Source organism: Mobula hypostoma, chromosome 9 (assembly GCF_963921235.1).
Source record: "Mobula hypostoma chromosome 9, sMobHyp1.1, whole genome shotgun sequence".
NCBI lineage: Eukaryota > Metazoa > Chordata > Chondrichthyes > Myliobatiformes > Myliobatidae > Mobula > Mobula hypostoma.
The window spans coordinates 38,936,647-38,962,489 of NC_086105.1; the positions used below are offsets into that span (position 1 = coordinate 38,936,647).

At 37.5% G+C, this 25,843-nt stretch overlaps 1 protein-coding gene across 1 annotated transcript in view; it reads left to right on the plus strand.

Annotated features, from left to right (window-relative positions):
* The window catches only part of efcab6 (EF-hand calcium binding domain 6), a 113,956-nt gene that overhangs the window by 51,370 nt on the left and 36,743 nt on the right, over positions 1-25,843 (plus strand). The window contains exons 16-24 of the mRNA XM_063059688.1: positions 5,258-5,392; positions 6,602-6,773; positions 9,590-9,704; positions 15,120-15,250; positions 15,417-15,652; positions 17,391-17,487; positions 18,327-18,445; positions 20,880-21,104; positions 23,212-23,367. Coding sequence (XP_062915758.1) covers positions 5,258-5,392; positions 6,602-6,773; positions 9,590-9,704; positions 15,120-15,250; positions 15,417-15,652; positions 17,391-17,487; positions 18,327-18,445; positions 20,880-21,104; positions 23,212-23,367 — 1,386 coding nt within the window. The remainder of the gene's footprint in view (positions 1-5,257; positions 5,393-6,601; positions 6,774-9,589; positions 9,705-15,119; positions 15,251-15,416; positions 15,653-17,390; positions 17,488-18,326; positions 18,446-20,879; positions 21,105-23,211; positions 23,368-25,843) is intronic.

Consider the following 25,843-nt stretch of genomic DNA (forward strand, 5'->3'; position numbering starts at 1 on the left):
CCAATGAACTTCAAATGAAAGAAGAAAAAATTTAACCAGAACCAAACCAATGCAAACTGGTCCAACCATTTACTATCCAAATTCTGATGTATACATTAGGTCTGTGAGGATTTCAAAACATATCATCCAATATCAAGTCTTCTTGAAATTGTCCAGCTGATACCAAGCCAGGATGAGATGTTTCCTGTGAAAACATTTTCATTGCTCTTGGGTTGTAAAAAATAACTTGATGCTTCATTTTGCAGAGAAGATAATCACTATGTATCTTTTTAAGGGGTTTAAAGAATGAAAGAATTGCAGTGTGCCAAATAATTCTTGCAAGTGCCCTAGATTTGCCCCTCTGGAAGTAAGTGCGATAGAAAAAATGGTTAGAGGTATTTCCTTAGGAAATTCAACAGGATCAAGAAGAACATACATTACTGAAGATGCACTGTCTCCGAGCAGATTGGTAAAAGTAGAATCAAGCAAGTTGCAATGAACTGGAGAACACTAAGTATTTGGTGGAGATTTGTGTAGTTTACCAAGTCAAAGGCTATAGGGAGGTTGAGAAAGGAGAGTTTAGGTTTTGGTAGGAGTTCAAGTGGGGGAGATGGAGTGAAGGTTAGTGCACTATGATCATGGTTGATTTTCATTCAAACTATTTCAGTGCTCATTACATTTTCCTGAAAACAAATAAATGCTAGCACAAGTGAATTACTGTAAGTCAGTAAGAGACCTGAACGTGAATCAGGATTCCTGGCAGAATTGGTGTCTGAGTGTACCAGTTTTGTCAGTTCCAGTTAAACATGGTGCCTAGGGTGACAAAAGTCATTACGTATTAAGGAAATTCAGTGGTTTTGTTTTATATGTTGCCTTGATACTTGCAAGTTATTTTGTATGAGAATCGTGCCTATTTTTGTCCGTTTGATTATTGTGGGGTATATTTCTGGGGTGTATTGCTGCAATTTTGTACCATTGATTCCAGCACCATTTTCCATTAGGGGTAGGAAACTTGTTTAAGTTTTATGCTGTCAATTACATGGATAAAACAGCAACACAGGAAAACGAAAACATAAAGTTGGAGGTACAGTTGAGAGATGACAGAAGAGCTCACAAGATATTAAAATATGCAAGTCTTGGAGACAGTTCCAATTATCCTCACAGATATGATGCATGTAAGATGATTTGCTTTGGCTGACCTACCATTACTGAGCTATATTGTGCTACAGTAGGAGTAAGTGTTAAGGGTCTGGCAAGCACAATGAATACTGTGGTGAGAACACACAATAAATGCTGGAGAAACTCAGCAGTCCAGCCAGCAACTATGGAAAAGAGTAAGCAATCAATGTTTTGGGTCAAGACCTTTGATCTGGACCCAAAACATCAACTGTACTCTTTTCCATAGATGCTGCCCGGCCTGCTGAGTTGCCCCAGCATTTTGTGTGTGTTGCTTGGATTTCCAACACCTGTAGACATCCTCATGACCGTGGTGAGGGTAACAGTCAGAGTGATGTTAACTGTTGTAGGATTTATGTTTGTGCTCTGAGTCTTTATCTTTAACATGCCATTCAAGAGTTATTAGCCACTCTTTACAGTACTTCATTACTTTGAATTGTGAAGGTAGTCAAATAGCAAAAAACAAACCAAGTTTTCTGTGGATGCATCAAGTAAATTCCTGGGTGTCACTATCTCAGTGGATATGTCCTGGACCCATCATATAAATATTATTGCAAAGAAAGCATGACAGCGCCTCTACTTCCTCAGGACTCTGCGGAGGTTCAGCACGTTATCGAAAACCTTGGCAAACTTCCATAGATGTGCGGTGGAAAGGGTGCTGACTGGCTGCATTATGGCCTGTTATGGGAACACTAATGACTTTGAGTGGAAAAAACCTACAAAAGGTAATGGATTCAGTCCAGTATGTTATGGGGAAAACCCTTCCAACCATTGAGCATATCTACGTGAAACATTGCCATAGGGAAGCAGCATCCATCATCAAAGATCTTCACCACCTAGACTATACTCTTTTTTTCACTGTTGCCATCAGTTGGAAGGTACAGGTTGCTCAGGACTCTCAATGCCAGGTTCAAGAACAGTTACTACCCCAAAACCATCAGACTCTTGAACAAAAGGGCATAGCTACACTCATTTAAGTACTCCGTTATATTGTTATTTCATGCTCATTATTTATTGCTACTTATTTATATCTGTATTTGCACAGTCTGTTAACAGTTTACAGTTTCTGTTCTATAAACGTGCTAAGTATGCCCATAGAAAAAGAATCTCAGGGATCTATGTACCCTGATAATAAATTTTACTTTGAACTTTAAAAGATTATACTCATAAAGCTCTGATACTCTGTGCCTCAAGCAAAGAAGTTTCTACATTTGGAAGGGTGTTTCTTATTGAATATTAATCTCATCTGCATTGAATAATTTAGTCTGTGTTCAGTTAACACATTTGTGATTTTATTCTATGAATGCCTCCAATTTTTGTTTCTTGCTCCAAAATTATTTGAATTTCATCACAAACCCAGGCACAGATACAAAGCTTTGTTGAAATTATTTGGTGGCAAAAATAGGAAAACAGATTATTTGGCGGCAAAAATAGGAAAACAGATTATTATCTGAATGGTGGCCGATTAGGAAAAGGGGAGGTGCAACGAGACCTGGGTGTCATTATACACCAGTCATTGAAAGTGGGCATGCAGGTACAGCAGGCGGTGAAAAAGGCGAATGGTATGCTGGCATTTATAGCGAGAGGATTCGAGTACAGGAGCAGGGACGTACTACTGCAGTTGTACAAGGCCTTGGTGAGACCACACCTGGAGTATTGTGTGCAGTTTTGGTCCCCTAATCTGAGGAAAGACATCTTTGCCATAGAGGGAGTACAAAGAAGGTTCACCAGATTGATTCCTGGGATGGCAGGACTTTCATATGAAGAAAGACTGGATGAACTGGGCTTGTACTCGTTGGAATTTAGAAGATTGAGGGGGGATCTGATTGAAACGTATAAGATCCTAAAGGGATTGGACAGGCTAGATGCAGGAAGATTGTTCCCGATGTTGGGGAAGTCCAGAACGAGGGGTCACAGTTTGAGGACAGAGGGGAAGCCATTTAGGACCGAGATTAGGAAAAACTTCTTCACACAGAGAGTGGTGAATCTGTGGAATTCTCTGCCACAGGAAGCTGTTGAGGCCAGTTCATTGGCTATGTTTAAGAGGGAGTTAGATATGGCCCTTGTGGCTACAGGGGTCAGGGGGTATGGAGGGAAGGCTGGGGCGGGGTTCTGAGTTGGATGATCAGCCATGATCATAATAAATGGCGATGCAGGCTCGAAGGGCCGAATGGCCTACTCCTGCACCTATTTTCTATGTTTCTATGTTTCTATGAAATAGCTACTCCAAGATAAAGTTGCATATAAAGCAGCTCTTAATGAGCTCTTAAAACTAAGGTTTCACTGTTTTGACTACTTCGGGCTATTCTATTTTGCTGACTAATTGGTAAAAGACAGCTTAGTTTGGAAAATCTAGAGCTATTTCAAGAATTTAAGGAGGCAATGAAAACAAGAAAGGCCTAAGAGGTTGTATATGTTGATTTAAAGCTAAAATTCACTAAACTAAAACTCAAAAACTAAAATTCGTCATATGGAATCCCTAGTACCTGGCTTATATACTTGCTGCACTTGTTGTGATGCTACTGTATTGTGTCTCCATATTGGCTTTAGTTAAAGTTGCAAAGCTACTAAACCTTTATCGATCATGGTTCCTAGAAATCCCCATGTCAGATAAGCTCAAGGAGCTATGACTGTTGAGTGCAGACAACATATCCGTTTTGCAAAACTAGCTGAATGCAGGCTGTATGTTTCACCTTCTGATATATAATCACTGAATAAATTGTCATATTGTGGATTGAGAGATTTCCTGGAATTAAAAAGGGTGTGAAAACTTTAGAAAAGACATAGAAGAGATTTTCCCAAGAATGCTTCCCACATTAGAGAGTATTATCTCTATGGAGAGTTTGGACAAACTTGGATTGTTTTCTCTGGAGCATTAGATGCTGAAGAGAAACCTGCTTGAGGTTTATAGGTTTATGAGAGGCATAGATAGGATAAATAGTCTTTTTCCCAATGCATAGATGTCAAATATTAGAGGACATAGCTTTAAGATGAGAGGGGGAAAGCTTAAAGAAAGCATACAGTGAACATTTTTTTTTACAAGAGTGATAGGTGCATGGAAAATACTGCCTGGGGTAGTGGTGGAAGTAGACATGATAATGGCATCTAATAGGCATTTAGACAAGCATAAGAACATGTAGGGAATGGAGGGATACGGATCATGTGAGGGTGGATAAGGTTTAATTTAATTTGACTTTGTACTCAGCACAGTCATGGGCAGAATGGACTGGTCCTGTGCAGTACTATTCAATGTCCTATGTACTAGAATGATTCCAGTGATCAGAATTTGCAATTACTTGAAAGATAGGAGAAACTTGAGCTCTCTTGGCTCAAAGAAATTTGAAAGAAATGTTTAACATCATGAAGGAGTTAGAGGAATAGCCTATGTGAACAAAGGTAAATAACCAGAGGGCACTGATACAAGAGCCTACATCAAAGTTGCTGGTGAACGCAGCAGACCAGGCATCATCTCTAGGAAGAGGCACAGTCGACGTTTTAGGCAGAGACCCTTCGTCCTGGCCCGAAACGTCGACTGTACCTCTTCCTAGAGATGCTGCCTGGTCTGCTGTGTTCACCAGCAACTTTGATGTGTGTTGCTTTAAATTCCAGCATCTGCAGATTTCCTCATGTTTGCATTTTTAAACTGATATAAGAGTTTGGGTTTGAGATTGGATATTGGGAGTAACTCACTAGTAGCTTTCAGAAGAGAGTTTGGTAAATTCTTGATGAAGAAACAAAGGTAGAAAAGAGGGTGATCAGCTGAATTCCCTATTAGATGAATGAAAATCTGTGGAAAATGTTAATAAATCTAGTTCTATAGAGAAAACTGCCCTCACAGAAATAAACCATCAGAATGACTGTATTTCAAGAGTAGTACAGATTTGATGAAGAAAATGGCCTCTTTCTGTATTGTACCATCTAAGATTCAATCCTTGGGTAGGATATCACTGATACCACAGTATCCTTTTTTAATTAACTATAGGGCTGTCAAATAGCTTTTAGGTCTAACGGTGTGATATCATTAGGGTATTGTAACAATATGCTTTCTAAATTTGAATCAATGTCATTATTAACATCAAAATAAACCCCCTCAATATTTCAGATTGTGCAAGCAACAACAGAACAGCAGCGTACAAGTTTCATATCAGCAGTTCCTGGAAAATCTTGGGGTTATTGGCATGCCTAAGATCACCAGCACAGAAGTACCTGTGCTCAATCATCAGCAAGATAAAAAGAGGCAAGGTCACTTCTCCATCAGCACTCAGTGCATCTTTGAATAACTCTGTTATTTAAAATGCTGTCAAAATCTTGACTGGTTTAAAATGAATATTAGGATGTGATATGCCTTCTAGGAAAAAAAAACAATTCTGTTGTTATAACTGGAGCCTTAATTCTAGAGAAAAAAATTTTTAGTTTTATGTTAAGTTCTGGAAGTTATAATCCTAGTTGGTTATTTGGCTAACGTGATCATGAATAGAACATTATGCACAATATTTTGAAAGTATGTTGAAAGTTTGCTGAGATCTCTGGTGTTACTATTTGAGATCTAAAATTGAAATCTACTATACAATAAAATTAAAAATTGTCTAAATTGAGTGAATAGAAGTGAATCATTTTCAGTGAAACTTCATGGAGTTTTGTAGAAACCTAGCAGTTCCACTTCTGTGATGTTCAGAGTCTGTTTATGAATGATTTTCATATTTAGATCTAAAGTTGTGCTGAAAATTAACAGATAATATTTCAAAGCTATATTAAGTAAATATCAAGGACTTGGTGAAAGTTATCTGCCATCACTGATTCACTTGGCTAAGCTTGTTCTCCGCCAAGATATCATAGACGTTCCTTTCTCTCCACCTCTTACACTATCACATAGTTTTGTTGCATGATAATAATTAAGGATAACAATTTTGTTTTCTTCATTACATGAGAGATCTTGAGGTCTTATTGGTTTTATTTTTCCTTTAATGAACAACTATGATTTTCTTAAATTGTGATCCAAGTAAAATAGGACAAAACTTTCTTTGAGTGAAAGGGCACTCGTATTGCATCAAATGTCCAATGGAAATTAGTTCCCTTGGTAATTACAAGCTATTGATTTAAAATGTAATGTATTTATATTTAGGTATATGAGTCAAAGCTGTAAGTTAGCGTACCCACAGATGAATCAGAATTATATGAATATCAGCCCCCTCCTCCCCCCCAAAATAGACTTGAATGAATGCATAAAACCATTTGCATTCATTTTCCCTCAGTATGGTCTCCAAGGAATGATTTCAGAACTGCGAGCAAACCGTGAGGTTTGTCATTTGGAAAACAGCAACATCCTTAATTTCCTCAGAGAAACATCAGTGCCATCTACTCTTTAAAAAAAAACTATTATTTTAAAGCTGTTCTATTACTAAGTGATTTCAATGGATAGCTGTAACATTTATTGTTTATGTTTCAGGCTCATAAAGAAAGAAAATGAGGATTCCATGTTTTGCAAGGCGATGACTTTGAATGAAGTAAAATCAGAGCTTTGGGAACGTATTACCTATTGTGACAGTAACATTAGAAAAAGTTTCCTTACCCATAAAAACCAATGTACTGGCAAAATCAACCAGGAAGGATTCAAAAAGGTCTGAATTTTTGAGTAAAAATAACCTCATTTGATTTAGACAAGGTAATATTCAATAAGGCAAAATGATGAAGTTAAATGGAGAGGAATCAGTTCAAACTACATGTCGATGATAATCGTGAATGGAAGTTACAGATGGTTGTTGTTTTTCTTCTGTCAGCTTTTTTATTTGCTCTGATTTTCCATTTCTTCTGTTCAGACATAACAGAAGGAAATGTACCAAGACACATGAATGATCTTTGTCAAAGCATACTACTTTATTCTTTCCCTTTTATGAGGCAATACTTATTGGCTTTCGTCCATCGTCTTCTGCCAGCAATTCCATGATGAAGGATGTTGGCTGATTTGTGATCCAAGAAAGTGATGTTGGTAGAGAAATAATCCCAGAGCATAGCAGCTAAGTCTGATCCACTCTCCATTCCACGTGCAGACACACACTTTCAAACAGGGCCTTGTAAAATAATAAATTTACTGAGCACAGTCAAGAGGTTAAATATGAAAGAAGTTACCTCCGTTTGATTGCTAAATTCGGTGAAGGCTCAAAAATTTATAGGAGGGTAAATGGTAAAGGGGGAATGAGGAGGCAACAAAGAGACGGAAGTAGGCTAAGGGAGTGGGTAATGTAGGAAGATCAAAAATTGTCCATTTTGACAGGGAATTTTAAAAAAAAATCTAAATGATGAGAGATTGCAAAGCTATAAGGTGCCAAAGTATATGGATGGCTTAATGTAGAATTCACAAGAAACTTCGGTAGTAATTAAGGAAGATAAAAGAAAAGTTTCATTTTTGTTTGTAAATGAAACTGAATACAATTTAGTGAAATTGTGCTTTTGTTGTAGAGACAATTAATATCACAACATCAGGAGTACATCATAAGTCCCCATATTCAAGGAAGGATGTTAATATATTTGAAGCATTTCAGGGTGTATTTATATTTAACAAACCAATACTTAGAATGGACAGGTTGTCTTAGAGAGACGTTTGGACAGGAAAGGCATGTCTGCCCAGGGTTTTGGTAAATTTAGAGGGGAATTGATTGAAACATACAAAATCATGAGATATCCTGACGGTGTAATGATGGGCGGGTTGTTTCCTGTCATGAAAATCTAGAACTAGAGATCATTATTTAAAAATGAATGATCCATTCAAGATGGTGATGTGAAAAAGAACTCCCTCAGAAGACTGTGAACCTTCAAAATATTCTTTCAAGGAAAGGTGGAATCAGAATATTTTCAAGGCAGAGGTAGATAGGCTCTTGACAAGTAAGCAAGTAGAGAGTGAAGATGCAATCTCACCGCTGGTAGACTGGAATGCAGAGGTTACAGTCAATTAGCAATCATTTTATTTAATGAAAGAACAGCTGTAACCTATTCCTGTACCTTAAATTCTCACTAGCTTATTCCAGTTTATTTTAAATATCATTACTCACGCTTTGCTATACTCTTCTTAAGTTCTATTTGCCCAGTAGTTGAAAGATAATGGTAGCTGTTATTAAAAAAAGCTTATGATTGTATACATGGCATGTATGTCAACGAGTTTCTTTAACTTTGATTAAAATATATATACCTGTTATTTTGCTCTTTTGATACGTTTCCATTACTTTCAAAAGTAAATTTCCAAGATTTTAAAAATTCTGCTTTTATCTTAGAAGTAACTATGCTTTTATTTATTTTATGCCTGTGGTATTAATGAAGTATTTTCCAATCAATTAGGATCACCGTCAAATCCACAGCTGTCTCCTCCTTAGCCTCCCACAGTGTCCTGGGATAGATCAATTTCAATGTTTTTCAAAATCTCCAAGATACCCTAGATTATCAACATACCCCTCCCTGATCTCAACATCATTCATGTCCTTCTCCACTACGAATACTAATTGCAATGTACTCATTTAGGACCTTGACCATTTCCTCTGGCTACTTGCGTAAATTCCTCCCTTTGCCCTTGAGTGGACCTACCCTTTCCCATCATGCTACCCTTTTGCTCCTAATATAGGTATAAAATGCCTTCAGATTCTCCTTAATCCTACTTGCCAAGGACATTCCGCCCTTTTCAGCCCTCCTAATTCTTTGTTTAAATTCTTTCCAGATTCCCTTATATTTCTCAAAGGTCTCGCCTGATACCAGTTTCCTAAACCTTATACAAGTTTCCATTTTTCCTTTAACTAAACTAAAATATCTCTTTTCATTGCAGGTTTCTAAATCTTGCTGTCCTTTCCCTTTATCCTCTTGGTTTTCTGAAGTCTAAACAGCTGGCCTTTAGCACTCTGTGTTCAGATGTGCGTACACTGAAGGTCAAAATTTATTGAGGTAATGCCTGCAGAATGCCACACATCTGTTGGCCTTAACTAGCAAATTGTACACCACTAGGTCTCTTCTGATGTTCCAAATGATATTTCTACTTTCATTATGGGGTTGCCCTCTAAATAATTCTGGTGGATGACAATTTCTGAAATCATGATTACTGATCACTGGTGAAAGTTTGCCTGTTTCTGTACCCACCCCAACAACTCCACCAAATGGCAGTCTGATTTAGGACCACTAGGGACCGCTACTACACCAGAAGAGGTACTGTACTGCTGTCATGATGTGTGAACTGGGAACTTCTGAAAATTTTGGTTATTATGCAAAACCAGGGTTGAGAACCATAATTCATGTTGAATATTCATTATGCACGTAAGAAAGTTTTTCTCCTGCAGCTAAATAAAATAATGCCTTGGATCAAGTCTGTAGCTCCATGTTAGCTTGTGTTTCTATCTGTATTATAATTTTTAGGCTAAAATCAAATTTACAACATAATGTTCATTCCCTTGTATTTTAGGTGCTACAAGATTGCGGCATAATCATGGACGAACATCAGTTTAACATTCTGGCTAACGTACTGGGATTCAAGAATCAAGACTTGGATTTCCATGACTTCTCTGAACACTTCAAAGGTAACCAAGATATTGCAAATTCAATTAGAACATTGTCTCTGACACCATCACCAGCCTAATCAAATCTAGTGATCTCCCATCCACTGCCATCGAACTCATTGTTTCCTTACCCCACACTGCTCATTTCTACCTCCTACCCAAGATCCACAAACCTGACTGTCCAGGTAGGCCCATTGTCCCAGCTTGCATCTGCCCCACTGAACCCACATCTGCATACCTTGACGCTATTATATCCCCCTTGGTTCAGTCCCTTCAGTTCTACATCCGTGACACTTTATATGCTGTTAATCTCCTCAAAACCTTTCAAATCCCTGGTCCTGATTGCCTCATTTTCACCATGAATGTCCAGTCCCTACATACTTATATTCCTCATCAAGAAAGCCTTAAAGCTCTCTGCTTCTTTCTTGACAAAACACCCAACCAGTTCCCCTCCACCACCAGCCTCCTCTGTTTGGCAGAACTGGTCCTTACCCTCAACCAATTCTCCTTTAGCTCTTCCTACTTTCTCCAAACTTGAGGGGCAGCCATGTACACTCATGTGGCCCCCAGCAATTCCTGCCTTTTTGCTGGTTATGTGGAACAGTCCATGTTCCAAGCCTTCCATGGTAAAGCTCCCCAACTCTTTCTGAGCTACAGTGGCAACTGCATTGGTACTGCTTCATGCACCCATGCTGAGTTCGTCAATTTCATCAACTTTGCCTCCAACTTCCACCCTGCCCTTAAATTCACTTGGCCCATTTCTGACACCTCTCTCCGCTTTTTCGATCTTCCTGTCTCCATCTCTGGAGACAAACTGTCTAATGACATCTTTTTTACATCTACCAATTCTCACAGCTGTCTTGACTCTTCCCACCCTGTCTCCTGTAAAAAAAAAGCTATTCTCTTTTCTCAGTTCCTTCATCCCCACCACATCTGTTCCCAGAATGAGGTTTTTCTTTCCAGGACAGATGTCCTTCTTCTTCAAAGGACAGTGTTTCCCTTACTTACCGTTGATGCTGCCCTCACCCACTTCTCCTCTATTTCCCAGACATCCGCACTCACCCCATCTTCCCACCACCTTAACAGGGAAAGTTTCTCTTGTCCTCACCTACCACCTCATGAACTTGCACATCCAACACATTATTTTCTGCAACTTCTGCCATCTTCAATGGGATCTTACCACTAACAAATCTTCACCTTCCCCCCCCCCCACCCCCCACTGTCAGCTTTCTGCAGGGATTGGTCCCTCTATAATTCCCTTGTCCATTCATCGTTCCCCACTAATCTCCTCCCTGCAAGTGACAGAAATGCTCTACCTGCCCATTCACGATTGTATTAGGTAGAATAGGAAATTCATTGGCATGAGAGAACTATCTTATAAGTTGTTGTGTAGTTTGTCAGTGACAATTTGTTCATGGATTACATCAACCTCCCCTCCATTGATTGTCTCAATATCAGCAGCCAGCATAATCAAGACATTTTTACTTCAGTTATTCTTTATTCTCTCTTCTCACGATGGGCCAAATATATGAAAGCATGAACCACCAGACTCGAGGACAGCTTCTATCCTACTGTTATGTGGCCTCTCGTCTTAAAAGATGAACTCTTGACCTTACAGTTTACCTGGTCATAGTCTTGCTACTTATTTGTCTACCTGTCTTGCATTTTATCTGTAACACTATATTCTACATTCTGTTTTTTTTTAACCTCAATGTAATAACATATGGCATGATCTGTCTGGATGGTATGTAAAATAAACACTTCACTGTGTTTCAGTATGTGTGACAAAATACCAATACCATTGCAGCAAAATTCAGCAGCAACTAAGACCAAGGTCTGTTGTGTTGCTGAATAACTCTTAACCTTATGCATTTTACCATTCTGGGGAATTGCGTGAAAGAGAATTATAAAGTCCAAGGCTGGGGCTGAGTCCTTAGAGATTGTGAGCTTTAACATTGAATCAACTGACAATGGTTGTATTATGAGATGGTGGAAAGAGGCGTGATTCAAGGCAGATAGGCATTGGATCAGGTGGGCAGAATAAAATTGAGACCATAAGATATAGGAGCAGAAGGTGGGAGGAGAGAGAAGCACCGCGCCGTGCGCGCACAGCCCTCCGGTGAAAAATGATATCGTATCCATTAAATAGGGGCCGTGAACAATTCTGATTTGATGGAGATGGACGTGAAAGCACAAAGGAACATCTGGAAAAATTTCTGAAGTGCCCGTTCGCTGCTGTCGTTACTGCGCGGTTGGGAATCTTTCGGAGGGAAGGCCTCAGAATCCCCGGCTTTGCCTGCTGTTGGCGACCGAGATGTAGGTCGAATCATTCGGATAGAGATGGCGCTCAGTACTCGGTGTCGGAGAGCTGATCAGAGCTCGAAGTTTTCGGATGACTCAGAGTCAGACTGTGGTCGGATATGGCAGGAAGGGTTTTTCTTCCTTCTCCCGTCTGCGTGAGATGTGGGACATTTGAGAGACTTTGAACTTTTACTGTGCTCATGGACTTCTTCATCAAGTTATGGTATTGTGCACTGTTGTAACTATATGTTATAATTATGTGGTTTTGTTAGTTTTTTTCAGTCTTGGTCTGTCCTGTGTTTTGTGATATCACACCGGAGGAAATATTGTATCATTTCTTAATGCATGCATTACTAAATGACAATAAAAGAGGACTGCGTGTCTTCATAATCTAAAAAAATTAGGCCATCTGACCAATCGAGTCTGCTCTGCCATTCAATCGTGGCTGATCCTTTTTTCTATCTCTTCCTCAACTCCAGTTCCCGGCCTTCTTCCCATAACTTTTGATGCCATGTCCAATCAAGAAACTATCAATCTCTGCCTTAAATACACACTACAACCTGGCCTCCACAGCTGCACGTGGCAACAAATTCCACAAATTCACCACCCTTTGGCTAAAGAAATTTCTCCGCATCTCTGTTTTGAAAGGGCGCCCCTCTATCCTGAGGCTGTGCCCTCTTGTCCCGGCCTCTCCCATCATGGAAAACATCCTTTCCACATTTACTCTGTCTAGGTCTTCGAACATTCGAATGGTTTCAATAAGATTCCACCCCCCCCCCCCATTCTTCTGAATTCCAGTGAGTACAGACCCAGAGTCATCAAACGTTCCTCGTATGATAACCCTTTCATTCCTGGAATCATCCTTGCGAACCTCCTCTGACCCTCTCCAATACCAGCACATCTTTCCTAAGATGAGGGGCCCAAAACTGTTCACAATACTCAAGGTGAAACCTCACCAGCGCCTTATAAAGCCTCCACATCACATCCTTGCTCTTGTATTCTAGACCTCTTGAAATGATTGCTAACATGGCATTAGCCTTGCTCACCGCCAACTCAATCTGCAAGTTAACCTTCAGGCTGTTCTGCACAAGGACTCTGCATCTCAGATTCCTGGATTTTTTCCCCAATTAGGAAATAGTCTGCACATTTATTTCTACTGCTAAAGTGCATGACCATGCATTTTCCAACATTGTATTTCATTTGCCACTTTCTTGCCCATTCTTCCAATCTGTCTAAGTCTTTCTGCATCCTATCTGTTTCCTCAACACTACCTGCCCCTCTACCAATCTTCATATCATCTGAAAACTTGACAACAAAGCCATCTATTCCATCATGTATCTCATTTATATACAGCATAAAAAGAAGTGGTCCCAACACCGACCCCTGCTGAACACCACTAGTCACTGGCAGCCAACCAGAAAATGATCCTTTTATTCCCACTTTCTGCCTCCTACTAATCAGCCAATGCTCTAACCATGTTAGTACCTGTCCTGTAATTCCATTGGCTGTTAATTTGGTAAGCAGCCTCATGTGTGGCACCTTGTTAAAGGCCTTCTGAAAGTCCAAATATACAACATCCACTGCATCCCCTTTATCTATCTGACTTGTAATCTCTTTGAAGCATTCCAACAGGTTCATCAGGCAGGAGTTTCCCTGAAGGAAACCATGCTGACTATGTACTATCTTGTCCTGTGTCACCAAGTACTCCATCACCTCATCCTTAACAATTGACTCTAACATCTTCCCAATCACTGAGGTCAGGCTAACTGCTGCCTTCCTCCTTTCTTAAAGAGTGGAGTAACGTTGGCAATTTTCTAATACTCTGGCACCATGCCAGAGTCCAATGACCGGGGGGTGAGTGAGATTGGGTTATGTGGTTAGGATATTGAATGTGATTGGAGACCAGTTAAATAAATGGGATTCCGAGGCACAAGTTAGGATCTGAGTGGTCAAGTAGCATTGGTGGGGGGAAGGGGATAGTGTATTGGGTGGGCAGGTATGACAGGGTGAGAGGTAATCCTTCTCCCCTTCTTCCCCACCCCAAACAGATGCTGCTTGTCCTGTAGAGTTCCTCAGTCAGACTGATTTTTGCTTCAGATTGCAGCATCCTCAATCTCTTCTGTCTACAAGTTAAGGTCTTCTGAGGAAGCATTATTAAGGGATAATCTCAGACATAACTATGACCGAAAATACATCCTCTGTGATTTGCAAATGGGTGCGTTTCTGGCAAGCTTGGCATGATTTAACCCAGAAATCTCAAACACATTTTGCACTAGAAATAGCCAGGTTACAAGAATTCAGTTCTTCTCAATTGAAAGAATTAGGGAAATTAGATGTGGGACATTGTGCTTACCCTTGACTTTGTTACATTGAACCTTGTCGCCCAAATAAAAAGGGCTTCACATAAGTTGGCAAATCTTTCACCTTCATCAGTCCAATGCATGATAATAGTGAAGACTATAGATGCCTGGCATCCTTGGAATATACTTTTCCTGATGCAGAGAAGTCTGTTGTATTTGGTTCTGTCTGTATCTGTAATGCTGTCAGTTTAAAGTTGGGAATAATGGATTGCATGCTGCGACTACACCTACATGACTGAAATGAATAGTTGATCTTCAGTTTAGAATGAGTGGATAAACTGCACCACCCATCCAACTGCTATGACTATGTTCTCAAAACCCTTCTCATTACATTGCCTTCATTTCCAGAGTTCCATTAATGTCCACATCTGAACTCCAAGGAAGGTTTACTGATGATTCAGCTCCAAGATCAGGGGAAAGTTCTGATTTACCAAAAAGTGGGTGGTGGTGGCTCGGGAATACAGTTTGCAAATACAAGGAGTAGGCCATTTAGGACTGAGATGAGGAGATCTTCCTTTGCTGAGTGTGGTGAACCTTTTGAATTTACTCTGTTAGGTGGCTCTGGATGCTCAGTCACTGTGTATTTTTCATAACAGATATGACCAGATTTTTGCCCATCAGGAGATGAACGGGTACTTTTGGAAATGGTGCTGGGGTAGAATTTTAGCTATAAGAATGGTGAACAGATTTGAAGGGCAAGATTGCCTACTCCCGCTCTTTTTCTTCCAGGTATAATCAAACATTTAATTTAATGATTTCTTTATCTGGATTACAGATTACAGAACTGCAAGTCCAGATGTTGCAATAAAACAATCTTCCAGTAAAGGGGCTGACTGGAAAATGAGACGCATGATTGCTGATGATTGTTTTAATTACATCTTTGAAAAAGTGAAACATTCATCTTCGGTAAGGCAATTTAGATAATGCTGGGGAAATGCTGCAGTTTTTATTACTTATGGATAATGTGTTACCTGTGAACAATTAGGTTTGTGATTTTTAGTATTTTTAATTTTTTAAAATCATACTCCTGAAACTGGGTAATATTATTAATTATGTACTAATTTTTTTCAAGGATTTTCACGTATTGTTTGACCAATTAGACCGTAACCACGATGGATTAATTACGATGTACGACTTTCGTACTCTGCTTGATGACTTCCCACTTACAGTCACAACAACCGAATATCATCGATTTTTAGAGATGTTGGGACTTCTACCCGAGTCAAAACTAACGTATTTGGAATTCCTTAAGATAATTAGGATAATAGAGTCCAAGCAAGATCAGCGCTGGAATAAATCAGCCCACAAGTCAGTGTATAACTGCTTTTTAAAGCTCACTCTTCTATTTTCATCCATTAAATTTGTTTGGAAGTGAAAATGTATTGTTTGAATACAAATAGAAAGCAAAAAGACTTTAAAATATGCAAACCTGAGACAAAACCAAAAAATGCATGCAACTTTCCATCATTGTCTGGCAAACGTCAGTAGGAGGCAGGGCTGGGTCTTTCTTCAGGTGAAGACAGTTATTGATGAATATGATGTTAGTGGAGGTGGTGTTCATGAGGCTGACTTAATGGAAGATATGAAAATAAAAGCTGGAGACTGAAAATATATAACAGCATCTCGATTAGACAATGAAAAATGTAAGAATAATTTAAAGGTAAAACTAATACAAAGACAGTGAGCAGCTCATAGAAAAGTGGGAAGTGTGGGAAAATGTGCAATATGGACATTCTTCCATATTCTCGGCCTTAAATACATTTTCAGTTTTATTTCTTTATCCCTGTCAAAGTGATTATTAGCAACATGATCTGATCGTTTGAGGGGCTTTGTAGTTTACTTATCCAATCCTCAGGAATACTGTCCATCCTCTTTGTGGCATTATAACTTTTTATGTATATATACTATATAAGGTAAGTTCTTACAGTGGAGGAATTTTGATCTGGAAGTTTGTTGCTCATCTACATAGGTAAGTTTAAGTGTTTTATCTTTCTTTCTCATTCTCATAAATAATGAGGAAATAATTCTGCCTTCCCTGTTTGTTATTCCCGTCCTTCCATGTCCTGCCATGCAAAATCTGCAGAAAGAAATGCGCAAACGACAACTGAGATGTGTTCTTGTATTAAAGATTCAGAAGGGAGCAGAACATTTAGATGTGTGAAACGTGAAACACAAAATATTTTTTTGAAATGTAATACTAAGTCAGTGATAGAACGGTACTTAAAATGGTCACCTTGCACATTTAGATACTGCATGACTCACTAATTCTTCTTATGGGGATGACATCTTTCTGGACTATTTCTTCTGCAGTTCTGAATTGAGTGATTAGAAAATGCAGCACAAGTTAGTTGTCAGATTCCAAATAAAATGTGGAAAGATCAGAGAAGTGCAAATAAGAGGGGCAAAGAATAATTTGGCTGCCAACATAAAAGGGAATCCAGTGGTATCTTAAAGGGAAATAAATAATACAGAGCTGTAGGTGGACCAAAGAGGTCAATTGTAAAGGATCATAAAGTATATCTATTTATAGAAGTGGGTAGTATGAGTATTTTGCATCTGTCTTTACCAAGAAGTAAGTGAAATTCTGGAATGTTCTAAAAGGGATAGTCGTTGTAGCAACCATCTCCGACCATTTGGCTGTGAGCCTGGTGCTACAAATGCTGGTGTGATCATAGTCCAAAGTACTGTAGCACTGTGTATATGTGTGCCTGCACCTGTGGTCTATTTACTTCCTTGTATGCTTACCTAAATTTCATGCTATTCTATTTCTCTTTCTATAGTAAAACTAAATTTAGTGTTTAATATTCAGTTTTGCAGTGAGCTAGGAATAAATAATCTGAAACAGGACTCCAAGGCTCTCAAACTAGGATTCGAATAAAATGGTACAATTGCAATCAGGACAACAGTTTTAGAGTTTTCCTATAATAGCTCTAAATAATAAATTAGTTAATCTTTTGGCGGTTGGGAGGCAGAAAGTATTCCTCTATTCAAGATATTAACATAAAAAGAAATAATTTTTACAATGATAACTTTCATTTATTTGTAGCTCAAGAGAAGACACAGATGACACTTACCTGATTTGCGAGCAGGTTCATGACTACTTATCTAATAAAGCAAGAACAAAATGGCATGAGATGATCAAGGTAAGAAGAAAGTTCTGATGTGATGTTCCAGTATTTACTTTTGGCTTATTGTTTTCTCTCTGTAATTTATTAAGAGACTGTACTGACTAATTTGTATATATACTGTATGTTTTTCACTGTTTTTATATAATCTTCATTCTTTATTTCACTAAATTATGGCCTCTTCCATTTGGAAAATGTAGTAATTATCATTTGTTTAGGGTTTAATAATGTGTCCAAAAGCTTTTGCTTTGGACCCAATCAACATATTCCATTAGTATTTAGTAAACTTTTCTAGCTTCTGCTCAAACTTATTTCCATAACACTGCAGATAAAAACTGCTATGAATTAGTGCAGCCTGGCAGTGTCATAAGACTTTGTAATTAAAAGCATTTTTTGGTTCACTTGATGTAGGTAATGAAATTAGAAATGGGTTTCAATGCATTGTTAATCTGTTCATGTAGTTTCAGTTTAATGACTGAAAATTAAATAAAAGCAGCACAGAGTCTATTATTACATTAGTATTAATTCTTAGAGAATTAATCTATTTAGCAGTTTTTAACATTGTTGTCATTGTGTTCATAAAATTAACTTTGGAAGAAATTACAAAAGTAAGTAAAATTTACAATTCAATATGTGGATAGTGTCAGTTTTGTGACTGTGGTCAGCTTTACTTTTTTAAAGTAATGCAAAAGTAACAAATTGTGCTAGACATTTGTTGAATATTGGGTTCTCTGATTCATGGTTTGATTCAGTTAGGCAAATTGAGGAAAATCCAGTTACTACCTCAACTTTTCTACCAAATATACAAAGGTTGCTATCAAACATAAACTGAGAATAATAATATTTATATTTTCTAGGCCTTTAATCAGATTGATTCTGAAGGTAACCTTATTGTGCAAAAGAAGGATATAAAGGAGCTTTTATGCCAGCCCTGTATGCCAATTTCACCCAAGCAATTTGAAACATTTTGGTCCTGGTAATGACATTTCATTCTTCTTCATCACCTCTTGTCTTCTGAAGTTGATTCATGTCTTAACTAGAGTTGTGATAGAATGATATCCTAATCAAATGGTCATTCATTATATCTAAGCTTAGAGACAATATGTATGTTAATTAACTGTGGAAGAACTCAAAACCTTCCTTAATATTTCCTTCACTTACAATTGACTTCCATGAGCTTTTATCTAGTGTTGTAAGATATCATAAGAAGAAATTTTGATAATCATCTTTTTCCTGCTCTGTTTCCCCGTCCCCTTCTTAATAGGCCATGATTTCAATTCAAACAAGTCAATTGCAGGATGACAATTAGCATACACCACAGTTTATATTTCAGACTTTCTTCGGCTTGATGATATCATTATACATTTGATAATCAATCGTCAACTAATTAGTTAAAGTAATATTTTAAATATCTTAAATTACTGTATATTTGAATCATGGAATTTAGATTTTCTTCCCCATGAATGTTTGCACCTGTGTTTTTATGGATTAGAATTCCCTTTTACCACTAATGTTTCTCATCTTCATTTCATGCTATTCTTTAAAAGCACTCCTTAAAGCTTACATTCTAATCAGAAGGCATGAGAAGAGTATTCCCTTTTTATACATCCCAAGTTCTGTTCCTGTGGACTATCTTGAAATGTTTTGTTTATATTAAAAATGTTATGCAATTGGTCAATTCTTGTTAAATTTAATGTAGATGGAAGTTACATTTTTTGTTGAATTATTAATTAAGAACATTTGAAAGTGAATTTACATGAAGCAGCAAATGAATTAAACAGCATAATTGCATTATAAATTAAAAATAAAATCGGATTTAAAACAGTATTATTTCAGATCTGCCGTGTCAATATTAAGTACCTTAAGATGACGTGTTGCATGAGTAACTACAGAAAAGGAGAGTAAAAGTTTCTCCATCTCTGAAATATTTAGTTCTAATTTCAAGGCAGTAGTTTTGCCTCAAAATTCTTACACAAAAGATTGGGTACCAATCAAAATGTAATTAGCAAAAGTTCTGCCTAATTCTTTCCTCAGATACCCTCAAAAGGTAGTTAATATGTGCATGCTCAATATTACACTTATAAAACTATCTACCAAAACAGAAAATTAGTGAAGACTGTTCTTGCATCAAAATTCATTAAAAAAATTATTATGTTTGATTATCTTAAAATACTGTTTGTTATTTCTTCAGACTAATCCTTAAGTTGTAAATAGAAATTTAATATGGGAAAATCGAAATAAGAATATAAAATCTGCTTGTATGAGTTCAGAAAGTGTACAACAGTATTTCATTTTTGGTAGCTCACAGTTGCTTACATTCCCTTCCCCAGAAACTGTGTTGCATTGAGGCTGAAATTTTGTCACAATGATGAATTCATTAAATGAGTTTGATTCACAATTTATCCATTCCTCTAACAGCTTTAAAAGTGAATCTGGGCCAACACACTTTAAAAGCTTTGCCAAAGTATTCCTACACTCATTTGTGTTGCTGACTAAGTTATTGTACTACAATATAAATAAATTGACAAAATGCAAACCAAAACTGATTTATGTGCCATAATATTGGCCAAAAGGAAATGCTAACTTGCTGCGGGAAAAAAATTGAATATTTAGGGAGTGCAACTGGTCTCTTGCCTATGCAGTGCACGTTCAGCAAAAGATCCAAAAGAAGTGGTAAAATGAGATGAGGCATTCTTCTTGCCATCAATGTTATAAAACCAAAAGAGAGAATTTCTCTGGATATTCATCCTCAAAGTTTCATCCTTCAGATCAAGTAGCCATGCCTATGTCCTGTTCCACAGAACAATTTAGGTACCTGTCTTTCACTAGTGAATCACAGAGCACAACAGACTAGTGGGAAATGAGGACAGTTAACAGCTGTGGCTCACTTGGCCGAATTTAGGCCTTATTGCAGACCCTTGATATTAAAATATGATGCAGTTTGCTACATCAGTAGACATACTACCTTTCCAGCAATAAAAGGGTTCTTTCTAATCTCAGTTGGATGTAATAGTGCAACCACCATACTTTGGGTAGAGGATTAATCCACAATTTGCTTACTGATAATTATCACTCAATCAGCATCACTAAAACAGATAGCAACACACATCAAAGTTGCTGGTGAACGCAGCAGGCCAAGCAGCATCTATAGGAAGAGGCGCAGTTGACGTTTCAGGCCGAGACCCTTCGTCAGGACTAACTAAAACAGATAACCTGGTCTTTATTGATTTTTGAGGAAGCTTAGCTTGTTTAACCATATGTCATATATTGCAGCAGTGACTAAATGTCAAATACCACATTGACGATATTCTGAGGGAAAGAAAAACACTGCATAGATGTTTTTCTTCTACTCTTTTCCTTTATTCCTAGCGACATTAATTTCCCTTTCCATTTATTTTATTGTCCTGCAGGTATGATCCTGATAATAAAGGTTTTGTGACTTACTTTGAGTTCCTGCAGAAGCTCAGGAGCAGGTTTGGATCACAAATCCAGTCAGACAGAAAACAAATTGTTCCAGAGACGAAAGACAACTTAAAGGACAGATCTGAGCAACACCAGGTCTATGCAGATAGCATCCAAAAACAGAGACTTCAGTCAGGCAAATTTAATATCAAAGAATTACAAAAACAGCTCAAGTAAGTAGAATAGTGCACATTTTCAACTGTTCTTATTAAAGCAGTTAGTGAGTTACAAAAGAAATTTAACATTTGGTTATGGTATAAGATTTCTCAATGAACTTAGTTAAAAAATGCCTATCATTGGCACTATGGAAATATCATACTCAAAGAGAAGGGATTATTTAGTAATGCCACGTTGTCAAAGAAAAGCTGCGCATAGTTGGGAGGGGGAGCAAATTAAAAATTGGAGTCATGGTGTTGCAGCCTATCTCTATTTTATTCTCTTTGGATATGGCTGATTGATGGTATTACCTAATTATGCTGGGTGATTAGGTGTACAGGATAGCTTGTAGAGATTTCCATTTGCTGTTTTTCAGATAAAATGAAACATTAGTAGAGTACTTAGTAAACAGATATGCGTGTAAATACTAGGATCCACCTGGGACTTATTCATAACACTTCTGTTGAAGAGAATGTTCAATACCTTGCTGCAACAAAGGGTAATAGTCTGACAGGGTAGGAATGAGAAGTGGGGAAAATATTAATTGGAAAAAAACCGAAGGGGGCAAATGAAAGAAACTAGTATTTCCCTTACAAACACTATTCGGGTTTTCTGTTTAGTCAGTTGAAAACAAATTTTAGAGCATCTTTTTCCAAAGATCAATTGCAATAATTGGTAATTAAAATGGAGAATTTTTACATAATATCTGAGGTTGTGTCCAATATAACTCTTGAAATACAGTGGGTTTATGTTTTAAACGTTCATGTTAAATTCTGGATGTGTAGCCTATAAATTCACAGGAATTGTCCGTAATTCAATGAGAGTTCAAATCATCAACTTTCTATTTGTGCTGTATGTCAATGGTGGTTTGAAAACTTATTTTTCATTCATGAAATTTAGGTATTAGCAAGCTCAGTATTTATGATCTCTCCACATTATCTTCAATTGTCTTCAAAAATTCTTAGATGCTTATGCCACAGAAGGAAGCCATTTGCCCTTTTAAGAAAGAGCTTTTCAGTACTAAGTCTATAGCTTTGTCGATTACAACACACCATGCTTTTTCAAATACTTCCTAAATAAGTAATGGGTTGCTAACCCACACCAATCCCATTATTCATACATTCTTTGTGCACTACCACCAGGTATCTCTGAGCGGGTACTGTTCGCTCTCTAAGTGTGTAGCCTCATGTTTGTGTGGAATTGAATTTCATTTGACACATTTGCCTTTACCTGATCTAACAATTGTACAGAGTTTTGGTGAGGGCACATCTTGAGATTTCATCTCTATTTCTAACAAAATATTATACTCACCTTGGAGGTGCAGAAGACTGACATTATCTGATTGAATCATTGTGCTTGTGGAATGAGGAGAAATTGACTAAGTTTGACTGAAGCACACTGGAATTTGGGATAAACACTGTGAAGCTTTTTTCCTTTGGCTGGAGAGTTAACTGGGGGTAACATAGTTGCTGAATATGACTGGTTATTTAGAATGGAGATGGGAAGAACTTCCTTTACTCTGAGAGCTGTATTTTCTACAGTGGATATTTAATTGTTGAGGTGATTATTGGATTACAGGCCTCTATAGGAATTAAATGTTTTGTAGTTCAAATGGGAATTGAGACTTGGCTATGCCCTTAACTCCAAAGTTCAGGAGGTTAGGTGGTCAATTCCTGTTTCTGCTTTATATATTCTTCACATCAAAAATATGTTCAACTGGTTCTAGGGTTGCAAATAATGTTGGTTCATTTCCTTCGCAAAGGGTATTTATAATTTAATGGACTTGAGATATTCATATTGGTATTTGTATTTCAATGTTAATTTATTGATTTAAATTCCCAACCAGTCATCATAATTAAGCATTTATTTGAATATGTGTTATCAGACCAGTGTTCAAACCTTTAGACTTCTGGTCCACCACCAAAACTACAATGCTATCATCCTGCTAAAATGTCTTGTGACAAAAATATGTATGAAAACATTTGCTGTCATCCAATAAGAGGAAGCTTTATGAATCACAACTGATAGAGATAGCAAGTGCTTTACTGCTGACAAAAATAATAGTATGGAGCTTGATTGTAATTTATTAACCACCTAATTTTTTTTGTTCTTTTGACCTCCAAGAGCTATGTTCAGGGATCACCACAAGGGTTTTAATGAGACCTTTTCTAAACTAGACAAGTGTAATGATGGCTGTATAACGATAAGTGATTTCCAGAGTGTACTGAAGGATCATAACTACCAACTGGGACAAGAACAACTCAAACAACTCTTGGTCAGGTATGAGCATAAAATGAATGTCACACGACTTTTGTACAAGGCGTACCTACATCAAATTGTGTTGATGAATTTGGAGAAGTTATTTAGAAAGACAGTCTTCACAAATATTTCATTATTGGAAACATTAGTTTGAAGTTGAAACCAGTTTCCTGAAGGTTCAAAGGTTCATTTATTATCAAAGTATACAACTCTGAAATTCTTCTGCTCTGGGTAGCCGTGAACCCAAGAAAGAAAAGAAAGGCAGCGCAATCATCAACCCCAAATCCCTCCTTCCACACAAAAACAAGAACAAAAATGGTACAGGCACATCGATCCCCAAATCCCTCCTCCTGCACAAAAAGAAAGAACAAAAATGGACCAGGCACATGAACCCTCAAATCTCCCAGCCCGCACAAAGAAAATGAATAAAAACAGAACAGGTACATCAACCCCCAAATCCCTCCTCCTGCGCAAAAACACGAACAAAAACAGAGTGGGCACGTCAACCCCCAAATCCCTCCTTCCGCACAAAAAAATGAACAAAAATAGAACAGACACATCAATCCCCAAATTCCTCCTCCTGCAGAAAAAAACCAAACAAAAACAGAACAAGCATATCAATCCCCAAATCCCTTCTCCTACACAAAAAAAAACGAGCAAAAACAGAACAGGCAAATTGACCCCAAAGAACAAGAAAGACTGGGCGAGAAACGCTGAATATAAAAAAACTATTAGATTGAAGGTGGCCTTAATAGTAACTAATGGAATTGTACTAAAATGTGAGAACCTTAACCAACTTATGCATCCGTTCCGTATATTATTTTGTAATGAATGAACGTTTGTTTCAGTATACACAGCAGCAAACATATGTTTTCTTTTGTCTTGCTCATCTAAACACTTTTCATCAGTTGCTCAGTTCTTAAAGATGCTGTCAGTAATTCATGGTTCTTATTTCAGTTATGTTTGTAAATTGTGGATCATCTTTATACCACTGATTCTTAAGACTTTGCAAAAACATGTCCCACTAAGAAAAGTGCTAATTCCGTTGAAAATGAATAACATTTTCTTATTTAAAATAATCAGGGTTGATCATCTGAGGGTCTTTTGCACAAATGAAACATTTTTTCATATGTTTGTTTTTAATTTTATAAATTATATTATTCTATGATAGCCCAGTACCCACAAAATCAGTTGTCCTCAGACAAGAGATTATCATTTCAATTTGATTTAAAAAGTGTGAAAAAAATCATTTAAAATGTATTATATATGTGCCAAATGAAAGAGTAGTGTGAAAATCCTCTTTAAAACTAAAAGCAGTGAATTTTCAACAATATTTACTCTTATTTTGTGGTTGCTCAAAATGTGTCCCAAGTTTTTGTCAACATCATCAGATATTTATATAAAAAAAAGCAATAAAATCAGGCAACCACATGGTCAACTATATTCCTGAGGACCCCCTTTCCACCCTCCACATCTGCTAAATGCAACAAGGTCAAACAAGCTCCTGTAAGTTTGCTATTTTTTCAATAATTTTTACATATTGATATTGCTACTGTCACAACCATGACGTGTCAACATTGCCTCTTTTGTATAGGAAGAATTATTTTAAATTATGACATTAATTTGTGCATTTTAAGTAGAGGCCAGAGGCAGCTAGCAACAGAGGGAAAACAAGATGGCTCCTGTATACAACTCATGCATGTCATGTAAAAGTGTGCTTTTGTCAATACCGTCGGGTTTTCTGTCTGACAGTGGTGACACATAGTTTGATGGTGTTGACAAAAATCCAAATCATCCTCAATGGAGGCTTGAATATAATTTATGATCACAATAAATAGTAATATGGCTTGTAATGTTTCATTAACCTCTTTATTTATAATATACATAATTTCCCCTTTATTTCTTCCACGTACAGGCCTACAATATTTCCTTACTGTATGTATCCCCAGTGACTAAAACCATAAATGAATTTAGTTGCACTATTTCATAATCATTTTATAAAATTTCACCAAATTAAACATAATTAAATTCATAGTAATTTTGCACAATTTCATAGTAATTCCATTAAATTCTGACCCTTTTATGTATTTTAGGAAGTTACAGCTAGGCAGCAGTTATCAGTGGAGGAGCAAAGGAGAGGAAACAGGGAATACCAAGAAAAGCGGAGAGACAAAATATATAGTGAGCCAGAGTTAAAGGAGGAATACCTGAGAAAGGAAAAGCAAAGATGGAGGAAGAGAGTAGAGGATGGGAAGATAAAAACAATCAGTGATTTGAATGAAAGGGAAAAGAGGAGTAAGAGAAAGGCGTGGAAATGTAGACAGCAAGAGTCAAGAGAGCGTAAGGGAAAGGGCCCAGAACCCCCAGAAACTCTGCCAGATAGTCCATTGGATCCGCCTATACAAGAGCCAGCTCGCAGTAGGCAGTCTATAGCAGGGGAAAGGAAAAGAAAGATAACAAGAGCAAGGTACTTGAGAGAGATGAAAGCTTTGAAAAG